The 16,551-nt window shown below is 46.0% G+C and overlaps 2 protein-coding genes across 4 annotated transcripts in view; one reads left to right on the forward strand and one right to left on the reverse strand.

Moving 5' to 3' along the window:
* LOC146185132 (methyltransferase-like protein 25B) overlaps positions 1-15,463 on the reverse strand; it is a 30,841-nt gene extending 15,378 nt beyond the window's left edge. For 2 of the 3 annotated variants that reach the window (XM_084606115.1, XM_084606113.1), the window contains exons 1-7: positions 15,218-15,463; positions 11,081-11,146; positions 9,039-9,272; positions 8,414-8,516; positions 7,053-7,205; positions 4,350-4,487; positions 2,910-3,083 (exon numbers count right to left, since the gene is read on the reverse strand). In XM_084606115.1, the coding sequence (XP_084462241.1) occupies positions 2,910-3,083; positions 4,350-4,487; positions 7,053-7,205; positions 8,414-8,516; positions 9,039-9,272; positions 11,081-11,146; positions 15,218-15,337 (988 nt within the window). In that variant the 5' untranslated portion in view covers positions 15,338-15,463. The remainder of the gene's footprint in view (positions 1-2,909; positions 3,084-4,349; positions 4,488-7,052; positions 7,206-8,413; positions 8,517-9,038; positions 9,273-11,080; positions 11,147-15,217) is intronic. The other variant, XM_084606114.1, reaches the window with a different exon arrangement.
* A 184-nt stretch (positions 15,464-15,647) lies between these two features.
* Positions 15,648-16,551, forward strand: part of ergic53 (lectin, mannose binding protein ergic53) — a 34,690-nt gene continuing 33,786 nt past the window's right edge. Inside the window, exon 1 of the mRNA XM_084606121.1 lies at positions 15,648-15,869. Coding sequence (XP_084462247.1) covers positions 15,704-15,869 — 166 coding nt within the window. The 5' untranslated portion in view covers positions 15,648-15,703. The remainder of the gene's footprint in view (positions 15,870-16,551) is intronic.

Here is a 16,551-nt window from a genome sequence, read left to right on the forward strand (position 1 = left end):
TACAGCATCATCCAGTTCAGTGCTAGCAGTAGCTTCCTCTGAAGCAAAACATTCGGCGACTTCGTGCAGATGGTCGACGTAAGCAATGACAGTGCCACGGAACAGATGTCGATGTTCATTGGAGAAATTGGTGACAAGCACCTCCGTCTCTCTTCCACGAAGGAAACAAAGACCTCTTGCCACAGAAACTCCCAAGGCGAGTGAGAGGGAGACATTAGGCTCAACAACCCGGAGGCCGTGATGTGGCTCGTCACAAGTAACTCTGGCGAGGATGCTGGCGTGTGGTGGCACTGTGAGGCTATCATCAGCGACTCGCAGCGTGGAGTGGGAGCCGCGGTACTCATGCTTTTCCAGTGGCCAGTTTGGCGGAAAACGTCACCAAGCAGTTCGGTAGATCTATAGTGGCACCGTGCTCACGAAGGAAGTCGATGCCAAGAATAACATCATGAGAGCATTCGCGTAGAACAAGAAAAGTCGCAATAAATGTGCAGCCTCGCACCGTAACCCGGGCTGTACACATACCCAGTGGTGCAACCACATGTCCGCCTGCCGTACGTCTGGTCCGTTCCATGGCGTCATCACCTTTTTCAGTGTCCTTGTAAGCCGCCCGCTAAGGATAGAATAATTGGCTCCCGTATCAACTAAAGCGCTGACCTCCTTCGTGTCGACGATAATAGGGATGTCCAGGGAGACCCGGCCAAGACCAGGGCCTGTCGACGTCGGTTCGGAGTGAAGTGAGCGGAGTGGTGGCGGAAGCTGGACGGCGGTTGGGTGGTCGGTGTCGGGACAATTCAATGTCGACGGCAGGTCGGAGTGAAGCAAGCGGTGCGGCAACGGAAGCTGGGCGGCAGTTGTGTGGTCTGCGTCGGGGCGATTTAAGCGACGCGGCGGTGATAACTGGTCGGCGGTGCGGACGACGTCGGGGCGATCTGGTCTGTGCGGCGAAAATTGGACAGGAATTCGGCGTTCGACGTCTGGGCGAATCGAGCGGTGCGGCGGTGGAAGCTTTACGGCGAATCGGTGTGCGGCGGCCTCGTCCCCAAAGGTCGCCGGAGCTAGTTTTCCTGATGAGGGCTCGAGGAACTATGGCGTCCAGCGGTATACCGTGGCCCAGAGGGCGAAGAGCGATGAGGCGATGGCGAGCGCGACTTGCGACGAGAAGAATGTGGCAGACTGGCGGGTGACGTACTCGGCGATGTCCTGAGGCCGCTGACCAGGCCGTGGACGAGGGCTGTCGGGGGAAAATCCTCTAAGGCCCATCTGACGATAAGGGCACTGCCGGTAGAGGTGACCTGCCTCGCCACAGTGGTAGCAGAGAGGGCGGTTATCTGGAGCACGCCAGAGATCAGTCTTCCGGGGCGCCTGGCGCCGATCTGCCCAAAGGGGCAGCGGTGCCGCAGCGTGCACAGCGACCTGAGGTTGCGTGTAAGGCGAAGGGGTAGGCAGCAGGGCTGGGCGGCGTGTGACATCAGCATAAGTCATCCGCTGGGTGGGGCCCCGGGGCAGGTGGTGGAACGACTGTACTTGTCAGTGGCGTGAGTGCGTTCTGGACCTCCTCACGGATGATGCTGGCCAGGAAAGCTGCGCCAGGAGTAAATGATCCATGAAGTTGCTGGAGCTCCTCGCGAACCACGGTGCGAATTAGGTCGCGAAGGGAGCTCATATCTGCCCCGGGATTGTAGTCTGTTCGGTCAGACGGCGGTAGTGTGGAGATGGAATTTAGCGACTGACCGTACTGGCTGCATCGCTGCTGTAGCAGTTTCTCCATGGTCACAGCTTCAGCCAGAAACGCCGCGACGGTGGTGGGCGGGTTCCGCACGAGGCCGGAAAAAAGCTGTTCTTTGACGCCGTGCATCAGGTGCCGCACCTTCTTCCCCTCACTCATGGACGGGTCGGCGTGATGGCAAAGGCGCATGACGTCTTCAACGTACATTGCGACCCCCTCGTTCTGACGCTGAACTCGAGAGGTCAGGGCACGCTCGGCATTCTCTCGGCGGTCACTGTTGGCGTGCGTACTGAGGAGCTGACTTCGGAAGGACAGCCACGTAGAGAATGTGGCCTCGCGGTTCTCGAACCATGTCCGAGCAGCGTCTTCAAGGCTGAAGTAGACGTTCCGCATTTTCGCAGCGTCATCCCAGCCGTTAAACGTCGCGACCCTTTCATAGTGAGCTAGCCAGTCCTCGGCGTCTTCAAACTGCTCACCGTGAAATGGTTTAGGGGTACGTGGGGTCTGAAGGATGAGACGGGACGAAGGGGTGGAAGGGACAGTCATGGTACGGGTGGGCGGTGTCGTTGTCACAGCCAGAGTCTCCTCGTCAAGAGGGAAGGCCTCGGGGGACAAGCCTCGGAGCCGTCGGCTGGTACGATGAAGAGGAGTGGTCACGAGAGGCGGCCGCGTAGGGTCGTCCGCAGGAGAAGGGATCACCGATGGCACCTCCACCAGTGTCACGACTGAAGTCAGAGGGAGCCGTGAAGGTACACGTAGCCGAGGATCCGAGAATAAGATCGGCTTGTAGTTCCGAACGCAGAGTCACAGAGTCCAGCACCAGCGCGTCGCTCGTGCCAACCACCGCTTCGTTGTCGTCGGCACCAAACACGGCTGTTGCGCGGCGCTAGGCACGTGGCAATATTATATCAGTTTGCATTTAATCGCTAACCTTTACTACTCCTTCCGAACTGTTAATAATGATGTTACCACCTCCCTTTCCACTGCTTACATACAGCATTGTCTTCAATTTTAGCCCGATTCATTAGTTGAGCCCTAGCAAAAAGGGTTAGTTATGCGGTTTTCTGTCATGGGATGTTTATAAGCTGCTGCTTGCAGCTCTGAGGGGCTAGCCAGAAATTTTCAATCCGAAATGCACTTCATTTCATGTCTTGGCTCCACTGAGCACAGAGAAGGCACATACGCATTTGGCACGCCATTTCCAACATGGCCCGGTAGAGTAGGTGCTGTGGCTCCCGGCCCGGTTCCCAGCTGTGCCGCAGCTCCTGGCAAGCCAGGCGCAGACCTTGATATCGGGCACTGGTGTTAAGCCACTGGTCACCAATGTTGACTAGCTCTTCACTCAATGGGAAGTACCCTGCAAAAGAATCGGGCACAAGCAAATAGTCCGGTAACATCATGTGAAGAGGACGTAGTACTACAGGCCTTCTTCAAAGAACTCAGTTGTGCTGTAGCCGATAGCAAAATGGGAAATCAGGTGGACTTCGAAAACTGTCTCTGCTTATGCTCAAAAGCATAAACTGAATCCTTTGCATCTGAAATAAGCATGTTGGAAAACGCCACAAGTAAGTGGGCTAGTTTTTCCATCAGTTAGTGCATAGCAGGAGGAGGACAGAGCATAAAGGAACACACACAAGTTTTTCCACTCGCCGGATGCTGCCATCGCACGATTCCGCATTGGTTGTGACACCTCTCTGTAATACCACAGTGCCAGATTTCTGCTGCCGCATGCTTTTGCTTCAGGATTACAGATCACAAAAAAATATGCAAACAACTGCTAGACTATTGCCTCATGTGTGTTTCACCAGGGCACATCAAGACAGTTCTATGTCTGTTTTGTTTTGTTTGTCAGCGAACCAACTAGCTTGACAACTACATACTATACTACCAGAGTCCTTCAATGCTTTTTTAAAGCACTCTGCTACTATAAAGGTTTATTTGTCAAAGGAGTGCAGTCTTTGTGGTACTATGAAATAGAAAGCTGCACAGTACCGCTTTCACATTTAATGGTGAGAGGATTATGCACATATACTACACCGGGACATGTTTTGATAGAGAGAGCACAGGTAAGGTACAAAGTTCAGTGAATTTGTGGCTGTGGAGAAGGAAAGCAATCTTACTGAAGGCCAGTATAAGGGCCTCGTGAAAAGGAATACTTGCACTAATGTCCTTCGGTTATTTGCAGAGTGCTAATAAACTCAAGCACTCCATTTGGAAAGGTGTGCATAGCTGAATTACACAAACATTTCAGTGCATTAACACACAGGGGAGTAAGGGTTGCAGACACGCAGAATTAATGCTTGGTCCTATCGGCATTTATTTGTACCACTAACATATTTTTAGGCTTAAACAAAGCATGATACCACACCATAAACAGACATTGTATCAAAAAACGACTTGTTACTGACATGAAAACACCCCTTCTGGTTGCAGTTTCGGTGCTAGCCAAAGAAAAATTCAGCCAAGAAAAGATTAATTTTTCTGTACCCAAGTCAGGGGATAGGCACACACTAGCACTTGCAATAGTTGTAGCTTCGTGAATACCTGAAGTTTTGGTTTAACTATTTTATTTTACGGTGTCAATGTGACCTTGGTGCACATTGAGAGGCGGGTCTATACTTACCATTCAGTATGGTTGCCTTGTGATAGCAGCATCCTATGCAAACGAGGGCTTTGACCTCAGGCAGGGAATGAAACAGGCGCACCAGACCAGGACTCAGTTGGCCACAGGCATGCAAGGAGACCAATACACAATGGTCATCTGCGAAAAATGCAGCAAGAATTCATGGCTACAATGGGAAATCCCTTTATTAGCAGTGGACTAACTGCAAACAGCAACAAAGTTAAAATTGATGAAAATGAGAAGGTTTCAGGCCTAAATGGGTTCCCAGCTAAAAATGAAAAAAGAAAAAAATTAGCTGGTGGTTTAACTTTGGTTAACCCAGGAGGGAAGCAAAAGCTTCATGTACAGCCTCGTCCACTTCTAGCTATAACATGGCCACTGCTTTCAAAGCATCATTGCGTCCGACCCGACCGCACAATAAAACTAAGTGGCGGGCCATGTGTACAGGCACGTCCAGGTCCTTCGGTGCTTGCATCACTTTACATCGATATTTGCCTGCATCGAACACAATGTTGATTTGAAAGCAGTGGCCGTGTTATAGCTAGAAGTGGATGACCCTGTACATGGCTACACTCGTGGCCAAGTTTGGATTAAACACATTGTGCATTTCTCCAAATGTAAAGCTGGTTCTTCGTCGATCTCTTCGGGCACGGTGCCCTTTCAGGGCCTCATTCCGACGTGCCTTCACGTTCCGACAGGACATGCTACTGTAGAACGGTGTTCGCCATCTTCCATCTCGTGCAGTGCTGTATACTTAGGCAGGAGCCCGCTCCTATTTATACACATATTGCCCCTCTAGCACCCTCTACTTCCACGTCATACTGGCGTCACCTCACGTGACCTTGACATTGGTCACGGGGCACAGTTTGAGCTTCACTGGACAGGGGAAAAAAGTTAGAATTATTGAATGGCCTCGAAAAAAACTGACAAGAAACATTTGCATTACGGCAAATTTACCGCATTTACGCACGTAAAGATCCCCTCGCATAATGATTCCACTCCCACTTTTGCCACTGAGAACTTGAAAAAAAATAAAAATAAAATAAAAAAGCGTTCGTTAGCGTGCCCTTCTGTTTCCCGCCATCACCATCGTATTCCACCGCGCATTTCCAAGACGCTGCGCAGCGAAAACCCTTTCACGCTAGCTCTATCGGGAAAAAGGAAGAGAGGGGGGCAACTTGGCAGGGCAGAGTGCCAGTGCTCATCCTGTTGCAAGGGCCTTCTTTATCGTGTCGCGTTTGGGGCGGGCACCGTCCACTGCCACATAATCATCAGAATGCGCGATAGCGCAAATGCCTTTTGAAGCGAACGGTGCTTAAGCCGGCGTCATGATCGCAGCTGACCCCGTCTTATGGGCGGAAGGACGAAAGACTGTCGCAAAAAAAAAAAAAAAAGAACACAAGAAAATAAAATTTGTTCTGCGTAATGATTTAGTTTTTTTTATTTGGAAACCCGTAGCGCCTGTCTGAAGTCATAGCCTTTCATGGGCGCTGGCCGGGACCGCGCCGACAAAAATACTAGCTTATCCGTATTTCCGAATTAACAGTTGTCGAATTAACGAGTATTTAGCTGCAAGCTTTGGAGGCTGCGTGAAAGAGAAAAGCAGGCAGGCGCCGCCGGTGCCGCTAACCCCTACCTTCCGGCGCCAACGGCCGCCGCGCCGGTCATGGGCCATTTCCAGTTAACGAGCTTTTACTGTAGTTGTAGTTATCAAATGGTTCATCCCTATGCCCCTAAGCTATCACAAAAGAAGCTATCGCGTTTCTCCGCATGAATTTATGTTTGCGCGGGAACGGGTGCCTCGTATATGTTGGAGCTCGTTGGCTTTCTTTGATGCTTTGCCCCTTAGCACCTAGGTACTGCAGGAAAGCAACTGTGGCGGGTGATAGCTGCTGATCAGTTTTTTAACACCGCGAGCGCTCGTTAACACATGTCCGGCTGATCGCAAAACATATTATACGACCACAGTTTGTCGAAATTTTGAACGTAATAACCGGGAAATCATGTTATCCTGAAACATATTAACCGGGAAATAAAGGATATTTCACTGCCCGCGATTTTGAACGTATGAAATGGGAAATCGTACGAACCGAGAAAATATCAACGAGTTTCTACTTACTCTCACTATTTCTTTTTCTAAAATTAAAAATCCTTTAGTATTTCTCTCATACCATACAATCTTAAGAGAGGACACAACAGACAAAGTGACAATATGCTGTTTGGAGATGCACTCTGTCCCCGCAGTTACAACAGCAGACACAGCACAAGCAGAAATAAATGAGGAACACAACAATTACAATAGTACAAAGAATTCAAGGAAGCAGAACATGTTACTACAATACAATAATTAATTTTCCTGTTCAATAATATGCAGGACTGATATTAGGGATCTCCTGTAATATCTTCAAGTATTATATATTTCTGTCGTGAAGGAAGTTAAAGAGTATAGTCAAGTTGTGAGATATTGATGGGGTATAGTATTTAGAGCAAAAAAAAAATAAAAAACGGTAATGACCAAAGCTGTTTTTTAAGTTTGTTAAAAAGTGGAATTTATGTAATAGATCATGTGAAGCATTTAGAGAAAAACAATGTTAGTATTTATTATAGCTTTCTTACACCAACATAACAGCCAAAATGAATACAAAGTAGTAGACTTCATAATGCCAGACTCTATAAAAAGATTATTTGTTACTCGTCCCTTACTTGTGACGAGCTGTTTGCTGAACTTATGCTCTCCACCACAAGTGCAACTGACAGGGTCTGGACGATCTGCAAGCAGAGTGCGCACTTTCTGCACACTGGCTTCGCTGTCATCCACTTGAAGCGTGTAGTAGTGCACATTCCCGGCGCAGCCAGCTAAAGCAAAGGAGAGAAAGGACAGTGACTATTAATCCAATAGTGTTAAAGGCACCATTCTCCACAACATCAGCATTGTAAGCAAAAAACCATGGTCATGGCTCTGTCAGGTGGCAGTCGGAAGCTGACATGCACCGGTCATCGAGTGGTATGATGTCACAAGGCCACATGACATGGCCAAAGGACGTGACGGGACAGATTCATGACTCCCGTCTGCGACGCCCTTTGGCTTAGCGGCTGCGTCTCTCCTTTCGAAGCCAAGGGTCCCACTGTGTTCGGTGTTTACAGTTCCTACCAACTCTATGTAATGTGGTCTCGTAGCACCACTAAACCCCCCGGTCTGTCTGTGCAAGACCGTATCATCTGCCAGCTTAGTTCAGTTCAGTCGTGTCCGACTCTTCGTGACTCTGTGGACCATACCACGCCACGTTTTCTAGTCTCTCACTATCTTCCTAACATCACATAGCTTCATCTGCAGCGCTTCGAGGATGCCATCTAACCATCGCGTTTGCTTCCTACCCCTTCTCCGGTCACCCTCAACCTTTCCCAAGATAAAATCTTTCTCCAGCGACTCCTCTCTTCTCATCAGATGACCTAAGTAGCTGAGCTTTAACTTAAAACTTTGACCCTCCAATGAGCAGTCAGGGGATTACAATATTTAATATGCAATTCTGCTTGTGTATTTAAAAAATAAATAGAAAAATAGAAAAGTCCTCAAGGGTTAATAAACATGTCTGAAAACATACCTAAAGAAAACAGACACTTCCCTTTTCATGCATGCTGTTTGCCTTGCTTTGCTTTTAGTTTGAATGGGGGCTCTGCAGTTTTTGTTTGTTTGTTTGTGTGTGTGTGCGCGCGCGCACGTGCGTGTTTCTGATGACCATTTTTTCTGACCTAGCTTGTAAAGCATGTTTGACCGCATTTGAGCCATGACAAAAATCCTCTTGCTGCAGTCCAAGAGAATAGACATCCTGAACTGGTGTTACATTTATGTAAAATGTTGAACACAAACAAGGCACCTATATCAAGATGGATAACTTTTTAAATCTATTTATTATAAGGCTCCAAAACTAGGCACGTGTAACTGCTCCCAGCCGGACCATGCTAGCTTGACCTCCATAGAGATGCCAACGTTAAAAATGGCAGCTCGTAGCTGCCCCTTACTTGTCAATATCTGGCAATATCTGGCTGGCAATATCTCCACTTACAGAGTCGCAGGAGTTCCTGGGCCTTGGACAAGTGAGATGCATCAGAGTCAACGCCAAGCACCGTGAGACCAAATCTGTGGTGCAGCATTCGAGCCAAATGACCCTGCATGCGACAGTCAAGCTCAAAACAATATGCTAGTTTGTTCTCAACTATGGCAACACTTCACATATGCGCATGTAAAAAGAACCCTTTAAAAGAATATCAGTTGATGCAAGAGCTTTCATAGCTTAAATTGTGTTCACTGGTATTTCACATATTTTGCAAAGCAGATTACAATAGGCTCCACGAAGACCTCCTTTACCACACCTAGCACTGCATGTTTTCAGAGATCTGCAGGCTTTTTTCACTGGCCAAGGAAAACACGATCAGACAAATGAAAGGTAGCAGCACATGTTTCTTTTAGTGACTCTGACTGAAAATATGAACTTTGTTCTTATTGCAGAAAAAAATTAATGACGAGACAAAAGGATCATGTCTAATGGGCTCTTGCAGACTTATCATTTGTACCATCAGTAGACACCACCCTACCCATCCCATAAAAAAGTTGTGTCCTAATTGTATATCTGGTACAGCATTCATACAAGTCTCCAAAATGACGAAAAAATTAGCACAGAGTTTTCGCACCACACCAGCACCAACATCAAGGACCATTCCGCACTGTGCTGTGTTGCATAAGTCAGCCACCAGGGCCGAGACCCACTCCAGTTCCATGCACTTTTTAGGTGTGAGGCCCCGACGCAGAGCGGAGGGAAAAGATGTTTTCCCAGAAAGTGGCTTGGCTGGTGGCTCCAGAAAGCGCACTGCTCCAAGCTCCATGGCATGGGACACAAAGGCCTGAAGGTCGGCAGGCCAATTATCCTGTGAAATGAGTTGCTACGTCACACACAGCAAAAACAGTGCAAAAGAGCAGAACTGAGGCAATGGTACCACGCATGCATAGTGCTGACTGGCAACTGAGGTTCACCTAAAAAGACACAATAGAAAAGCAATATGCTCTATATCAGTGGTTCCGCAAAACTAATGAGTGACTCAGAAGAAGCCATATTATATAATAATTTTGTACCATGAATGATGCAAGTCTTTTATAACAGCTGCAAGATGAACAATCTAGCCAGACAAAATTGGGCAATACAATGACAGGACAAAGCAACAGAAAGTTCATTCTGAACATCAGCCTCTGTTTGCTGTGACTAACACAGACGAGCTAGCTGGTGACAAGAATTGGAACGCATGTTGTATCCCATCCCTTCTTTCCTCATCCCTAGTAGTCTGCATGGCTAAGCCATGCATAATTATAGATGGATGGCAGTTGTGACAGATGCAACGAGAAATTGTGGGACACGTATGGTCAGACTCCCCTTGTAGATCCCTGCTTGCATCCATCCACTTATTCACTTTGCTACTCGCTTAACCAGTCATATCTTATTTCATTCTCTAGTGCCCCACGCATTACTCATTAGCATACATTTAGACGACAAATTTTGCAAAAGATCACCAACATAGATATAAATCCTTGCTTTAACCAAGCTGCACGACCGTGCCTGCATGGCCTAGGGGCAGCATGTCTATCTTGGCATCCAGAATACTGGAAGGCTGGATTTCGATCTCACCCTCTCATTTCAAAGGGGAAGTCCGAGTTGGCAGCACCTTCATGCCAACTCACTTACGCCATGTGGTCTTGCGATGTCACAGTGACCCAGAGCATGGCCATGGCACCTGCCAGATCCAAGCCCGTGATTTTTCGCTCACAATGCCAATGCTAGATTTTCTGGAAAATGGAGCCTCCAACGCTCCTTCAATGCTATCGCTTTAAAAGAACACAAATGTTATGTAATTACTCAGGTAAAAGTTCTACTTCCTTTTCTAAGCAGGAAAAGTAATCAAAGGAGCACATGTGTGCCACCACCTCTTGGAAGTATGATAAGCTCAAATGTGCATATTCTTAACAACATCCAGCAGTGATAAAGCTTTTTCTAAACAGTAGCTTTCAGTGAACCTTTGCTTAGCAAAGATCATCTATGGTTTTCACTTACCTTCCTCTTTACCTCATTGGCATATGTGTGAACACAATTATTTATGTACCTGCCTTTAGACAACACAGAAGCAAGCACATGAAACAGTGACTATGTACACAACCTCGAATTTGTAAGAAAAACCTTCCTTCACTTTACAACTATAATTCTTACCCATGTTCTTGGTTGACCTTATTGGACTGCTGAGTAAAGTTATTACCTATTAATGAGCAGTAACCTGAAAACTGCTTACCTAACAGTTTGGTTATATTTTGAGAAATTTTTTGGCAGGTGTGAGAGTGACACAACACATTGCAAGGTTCCTGCCTTCAGGACTATTTCTCACCTTAAATTCAACAAATAAGCATTTGCCATCCGTCAAATTCACAAACAATTCAACAACACCAGTTGGCAACAACTTCATAGGCAATAACGACAAGAGTTTGGTTTAAATCCTAGTGCCTCAAGGAAGGGTACATGTCCTGGTCAGCTCGATACTCGGCTCTTCCACGGCCAGACTGCTTGGAAAAGTTGCCTGCTTAATCCTGCTTCTTTCCTCTTCCTCTTTTCAGCCAAATCGGACACCGTTTTTGGTGATATTGAAAAAATACACTTTGTCCGGCCGGCTTCATAATTATAAATAAGTCAGCTTACCTTTATTAGCCCATACGGCACTTTGCCAAGTTCTTCATCAGTGAGTTTCTCCAGGTGGTTTATCCACTGCAAAGAAAACCAATACCATTACGCAAGAATTAACGTAGCACTTGCAGACTGGCCGTGCAAAGTAACCAAACATCAAGAAGCATGCTTTCCAGGTTTCCTATATGTCACTAGATCAGGTCATATCAATCACACCTTTATAAAACTGTAGGATCCGATTGATTTCTTTACAGTAAAGAACTGACTCGATTCTTTAATCTTCCTCACTTAGCAAAGTGCACCGTAACATTTCTGATGGATTTCCAACCTTCAGTGAGTATCTGAGCTTTTCTTTTCAATTCTCTGCATGCAAGATCTCAAGTGGCATAGAACATCACGGTTTCAGCTTAATCTTTCTGCATTGGCATGCGTTCAACCACTTCGAGCATTGAACCGCTTTTAAGGTAAAGGCAAATGTGCTCTTTTTTGCAAAGCAAAGTTGCTTTTTGTTACCGTCACACAAAACACTCACAGACAGAATCTTCATTCTCTTCTTGTATTTACACCCTTCAGCCAATGAAAAAGAAAGCTGAGCAAGACAACTATGTAACTACACCTATGAAAGAAACCTATTAGTTCTTTAATCTCAAGGATCATGTTTGGCAGTGACAACCTGTGTTTAAGGAAGACAGAGTATCCATTATAAGTGCTCACAGTGAAATGTGTGTTGCAGTTTATTTGATGTGCGGGTGTAGACTATAAATTGAGCCTGGCAAAGTAAGTACTTTGCATGTTATATAACCATGTACATGTGACGCATTTTGTGGTTATATCTTCAATTCCACATTATTATATGCACATGAGAAGGTTTTTCACATCAATAAATGGAAGCAGACTTATAAAGGTAAATTTCATTATTCAGACTATTTAAGAAAATACTGTCATTTCACAGGGTGAAGACTAATGTTCAACTATCTTAGCAGATTTTCATACTCTCATTTTGGCTGCTACTGAATTGTGTAAGTGGGTGAGGGCAGGGCTGGGCAAGATACTTAAAAAAACTATCTTCGATACCAATACTCGATACCCTTGAAAATTGTATTTCCGATACTCATTCAAGATACAGAATCGAAATCGATTGTCAATACTGATACTCAGTACTGTATTGATGATACTTCGATACATGACTGAAATTCCAACATAGTAAAGGTGGTAATATGATTAGCGACATTAGAAAATATTACCGTGCTTTCTGCAATCTTTAGTGCATTCCTATAATGTATGATGATGATGGATTTTAATGGCGCAAGGGCGACTCAGGCCAAAGAGCGCCAAACTCAAGGTTAATATTCCTATAATGTAGTTTTCCAGAAAGGGCTGAAACGAATCCGACGGCACGACCTTATTGAAGCTCCTCTGTCTGGGCAGCTGGCCTTGTAAGAACTTCACATTGGATTGAAGCCGTTGTTGCAATGCAGTGATGCTCTTCATACGAACCAGCCGACCTGTGGGCACCTGGCTGTATATGCAAATTCATCTGAAACTTTTTCTGTTGCTTTTCATTTCATAAGGCATATTAATTACCCGGTGGCCCCTGAATTTTCTCTGTGCTAAAAGGTGCAACCTCGTGCGTTTGATGAACTCTGCGATTATTTTGTCATTAGTGCGATAACGGACTTTTGAAGCTGTGGATAATGTTGAAAGCTAGAAGGAAAACAACAAAAATAAAATGGCTGAATGTTTTTATTAGCCTGGAAAGAGCCTGATGTGGGCGTGCTAAAATGAGGTAAATGAGAAAGCCCCTCTATATGCACACGAGCACGCTGCAGTGTTATATTGGATGAAGATGCCTTTTATCAGCGGGTAAGTGTGAATCGTAGTCGCATCGACTCAAGGATACTGAAGATAGGTAACTCAAATTTCAATAGTATCACTGGTTGTAGTGAACTACGGTTGGTTGTAGGTAAAAGATAGAAGTCTTCTCTTTTTTTTAACAGAGTGGCTAATATGGTGTCAATCAATTGGCATGTTTAATTAAAAAAATGTAACAAGTTTTGCCTTTAAGAAACAAATATATCTTTACAAGTTTCATTCAAAGTTTGCCAAAAAGGGTTTTGTCAAAAAAAAGTTGTTTGGCAACGTCTAATTTTTATACAAACTTATGTGCTGGAAAATTGCATTCATAACCTCCATGGTGGAGTAAGATTTTAGACCTAATAGTTTTTCAAGAAACAAAGTGTAGTGGAAGGCTAGTGTGCAGTTACAAAGAATGGATTTGTTTTCAATCAAATGCCGTAAACTACAATAATGGCAGTTATCCGAATGCATCGTGGTCGACTGAGGGCTTAGAAGTTCATGTTGTTTCCGCCAGGCAGAGCCGACATGCGGAGCCCAGGGGTTTGGAGAAGGGTCGGGCATAATTTACTGCGTTGAACAGTACACTGAGCATGGTGCTTGACGAGAATCAGATGCCGCAGAGACAGGGTTGAGAGGGGATGGCAAAGAGCGGGAGATCAGCTAGGGGTACAGCAGTCTGCATAGTCCCTACTGCGTGATAGCCTTCCTTGCGTTTCTGCTTTGTTCCTTTCTTTCTGTGCGTCTTTTAACGGCTTAGCAGCTTTGTGGTACACACTCAGTGCTCATGGGCACCTACATAACATTGGCTCCTTTAGTCTTAAAGAAAGGGGATCTAGAAATGTAGTTGATGAAGACGAGAGGGAGAATTTGGAGGGAACTTGGAGCAGAAGGGAACTCAGACGGTCCTAGAAGTCAAGCTGTCTCTGGGCTTGTACAGAGTCAATTACACTTGTCTAAAGCGCTCGAGCGGTTTTTTGTGGTTGAAGTGACTCTGAGGTAGGTGTAGACGTTAAATGACAGTACTTACGCTCTAGCACAACCTCAATTTCATAAGCACGCAAGCACAAGCGCATGGACGCTGACAAAGCAGCTGCATTAAAATTTCCCTTAATGTGCTCTCCGGCACACCGCTCAAGCACTTTAAACAAGTGTATCGACACTGTACTACCGCCTGAGCTAATGCCGTCAACCCAAAGTCTCACATCGGCTTCAATATTTGCAGTTTTTTAGTTTTCTTTAGTATCGAGTATCGTTAAAATACATGATACACTAAAAATGTTTTTTCGATACCGATACTCTGATACTTTCATTTTCAGCACACAATACCTAACAAGATACACAAATTGTATCTAAAGATGGTATTGAAGATACATGTATCTTCAATGCTGTTCATGACTGGGTGAGGGGTTTGTTGAAGCAAGCCAGCAATGCAAAGTTTTCTTGCTAACTTGAGAAATTCGGGGCTGATGGAAATCGAACAGCTGTAAAGTACTTAGCCATCAGTAAATATAACTATGAGGCAGTCACGTGTTCACAACCAGTTTTTTACTTGATATAGTGCTCATGTGTACCATTTAAGAGATCAGAGACGAACTGGTCAGAACTCGGCACAACATAAGCAGAACTAAAGAACATATAAATGAATTTGTATATATGGGTCAATTTACATGCAGTGAAGTTGTAATGTGCATGATATGTGGCACTTTTCTAGAAGTTATGTGGCTGTAAGAAATTTTACTTGGCACACACATGAACTTATGGAATAGCTCGCATAAAATATAGCTACGAAGGATTCGCTAGCTTTGTTACAACAATGAATGCAGATCACAATTACTGTTATTCTTGGAACTAATAAAGTCGGGGGTGTGATGCGCTCCCTAGTTACTGTTGGCTTGTTGCGATATATTAACATATTATGTCGTGGTTTCGAGCTGCAGCTTTTATTTAAAGGTAAACGCTGTGGTTTGTGCGCTGTAGCTGAGCCCAATTTCAGACAGCTCTTGAAAGTAAGAAATACGCTGCAGGCTGAGTCCTGCTCTGCAAATGTAACTGTCACTTTGCCATGCCAGCTACCTTAACGTTTACATCAAATGCGTACACTGCTCAGCAGCCAATAAATTTCACTTCGCTCCGTTCTCCCTTTACAATGTCGACCACGCACACTGCAGAGTGCAACAGGCTTCCCAAACGCATAAAGGGCACTGGGGATCAGAACGCTTGCTGTGATCCATATGTGTACCGCAGGTACACAGCGCGCTGCACCGGAGGATCTGCGTAAGCGGTCCAGCATGCTACCTCAACAGGAATTCTGTCGAGTGCGCCGGTGATCAGCAAGTCTGTCATGCGAACTTCGTAGATCCAGGAAAACTCCGCAAGAAATCGGGCGCAGCTTGAAATGTATTCTGCTGTCTCCATTGTCGATGGCTTCCTGTAATGCGGCCAGTCATAACAGATCCGTACAGCAGAACACTGCAGCACACCTTCGCGACCACTTTCAATCAACCACGTGTACAAACATCCTTTCGAAAACAACCGCAGCAGCAAAACTGAAACGAGTACTGCAGTCTCGCATTTAAATTACGCAAATTTACGTAACAAACTAACAAGCTATACGATTAAATAAAAAAATTGTAATAACAAGAAGTAGTTTTTGAAAAATTTTTGAAACGAATCAGCAAAGCAGCTAGCATTATAAGGAACGTGGTGCGGAGCTGGCGCGTACGTGTGAATCGGCCCTGCTGGCGCTGGCGGCGAGAGAGACGGGTCGGTCGACAGCGCACGATGGCAGCGTCCACGGGCTGCCTATGGTTGGTTATTCTAGGTCTACTTGCACTGTGCTCGTCCACAGCAAACATTGGCCATCGCAAGTTTGAGTACAAGTACAGTTTCAAGGGACCATACTTGGCGCAGAAGGATGGCAGCGTGCCTTTCTGGGAATACGGCGGCAGTGAGTATGCCGGCTACTCGTCGCTGGTCGTGCATACCAATCGGCTCGCGTACACGTGGCTCTCACCAGTGCAACCAACTAGAGCACGACATCGTTGCAGGGTACCGTGGCACGAGAAGACAGGTCAAACGGTGGGACAGGCTTGGAGTTTCGGATGCCGCAATTTAAAGCGGCGCTTACCAGCTGTCTGCGGGTTGGTTCGTGGGTATGGCATATTGAACCGGTAGAAGCAGGAAAGTCTTGGCAACCGCGGCCTGCTTTCGCTTTTCGGTAGGAGGAGAAGATTCGCTTCAAAGCGGCGGAACGCGTTGGCCGGCTCCGTATGTGTGCCACACGGTACGCGAAGAGGGCCTTCAGAGACTCTCGCCTGTCTTGCGTGTTTCGGCACGTGCCGATCGTGACAACCCAGCTGTCTGCTACTACTGAGCGCTACTGGCGCCTTTTTGACCATCATACGAAGACTCGTTTTATGTCGCCACTAATATTTTGACGCCATTCAAAGTAGCCAAGTGAGTGTAGGGGACCGCTCAAATCCTTTCGCGCAGGCAGAAAAAACGATAAAGCTCGCCTTGGTCGAAATAAACACAATTGCATTTGATTGCAAACTGTGCCGAAAAACTACGCGAAACGTTTAGGGTGTTGCATATTTCATTTGGCGTTCATTTTCGCTTCCATATTTACA

This window comes from Amblyomma maculatum, chromosome 6 (assembly GCF_055883805.1).
Source record: "Amblyomma maculatum isolate TAMU_Amacu chromosome 6, ASM5588380v1, whole genome shotgun sequence".
Taxonomy (NCBI): domain Eukaryota; kingdom Metazoa; phylum Arthropoda; class Arachnida; order Ixodida; family Ixodidae; genus Amblyomma; species Amblyomma maculatum.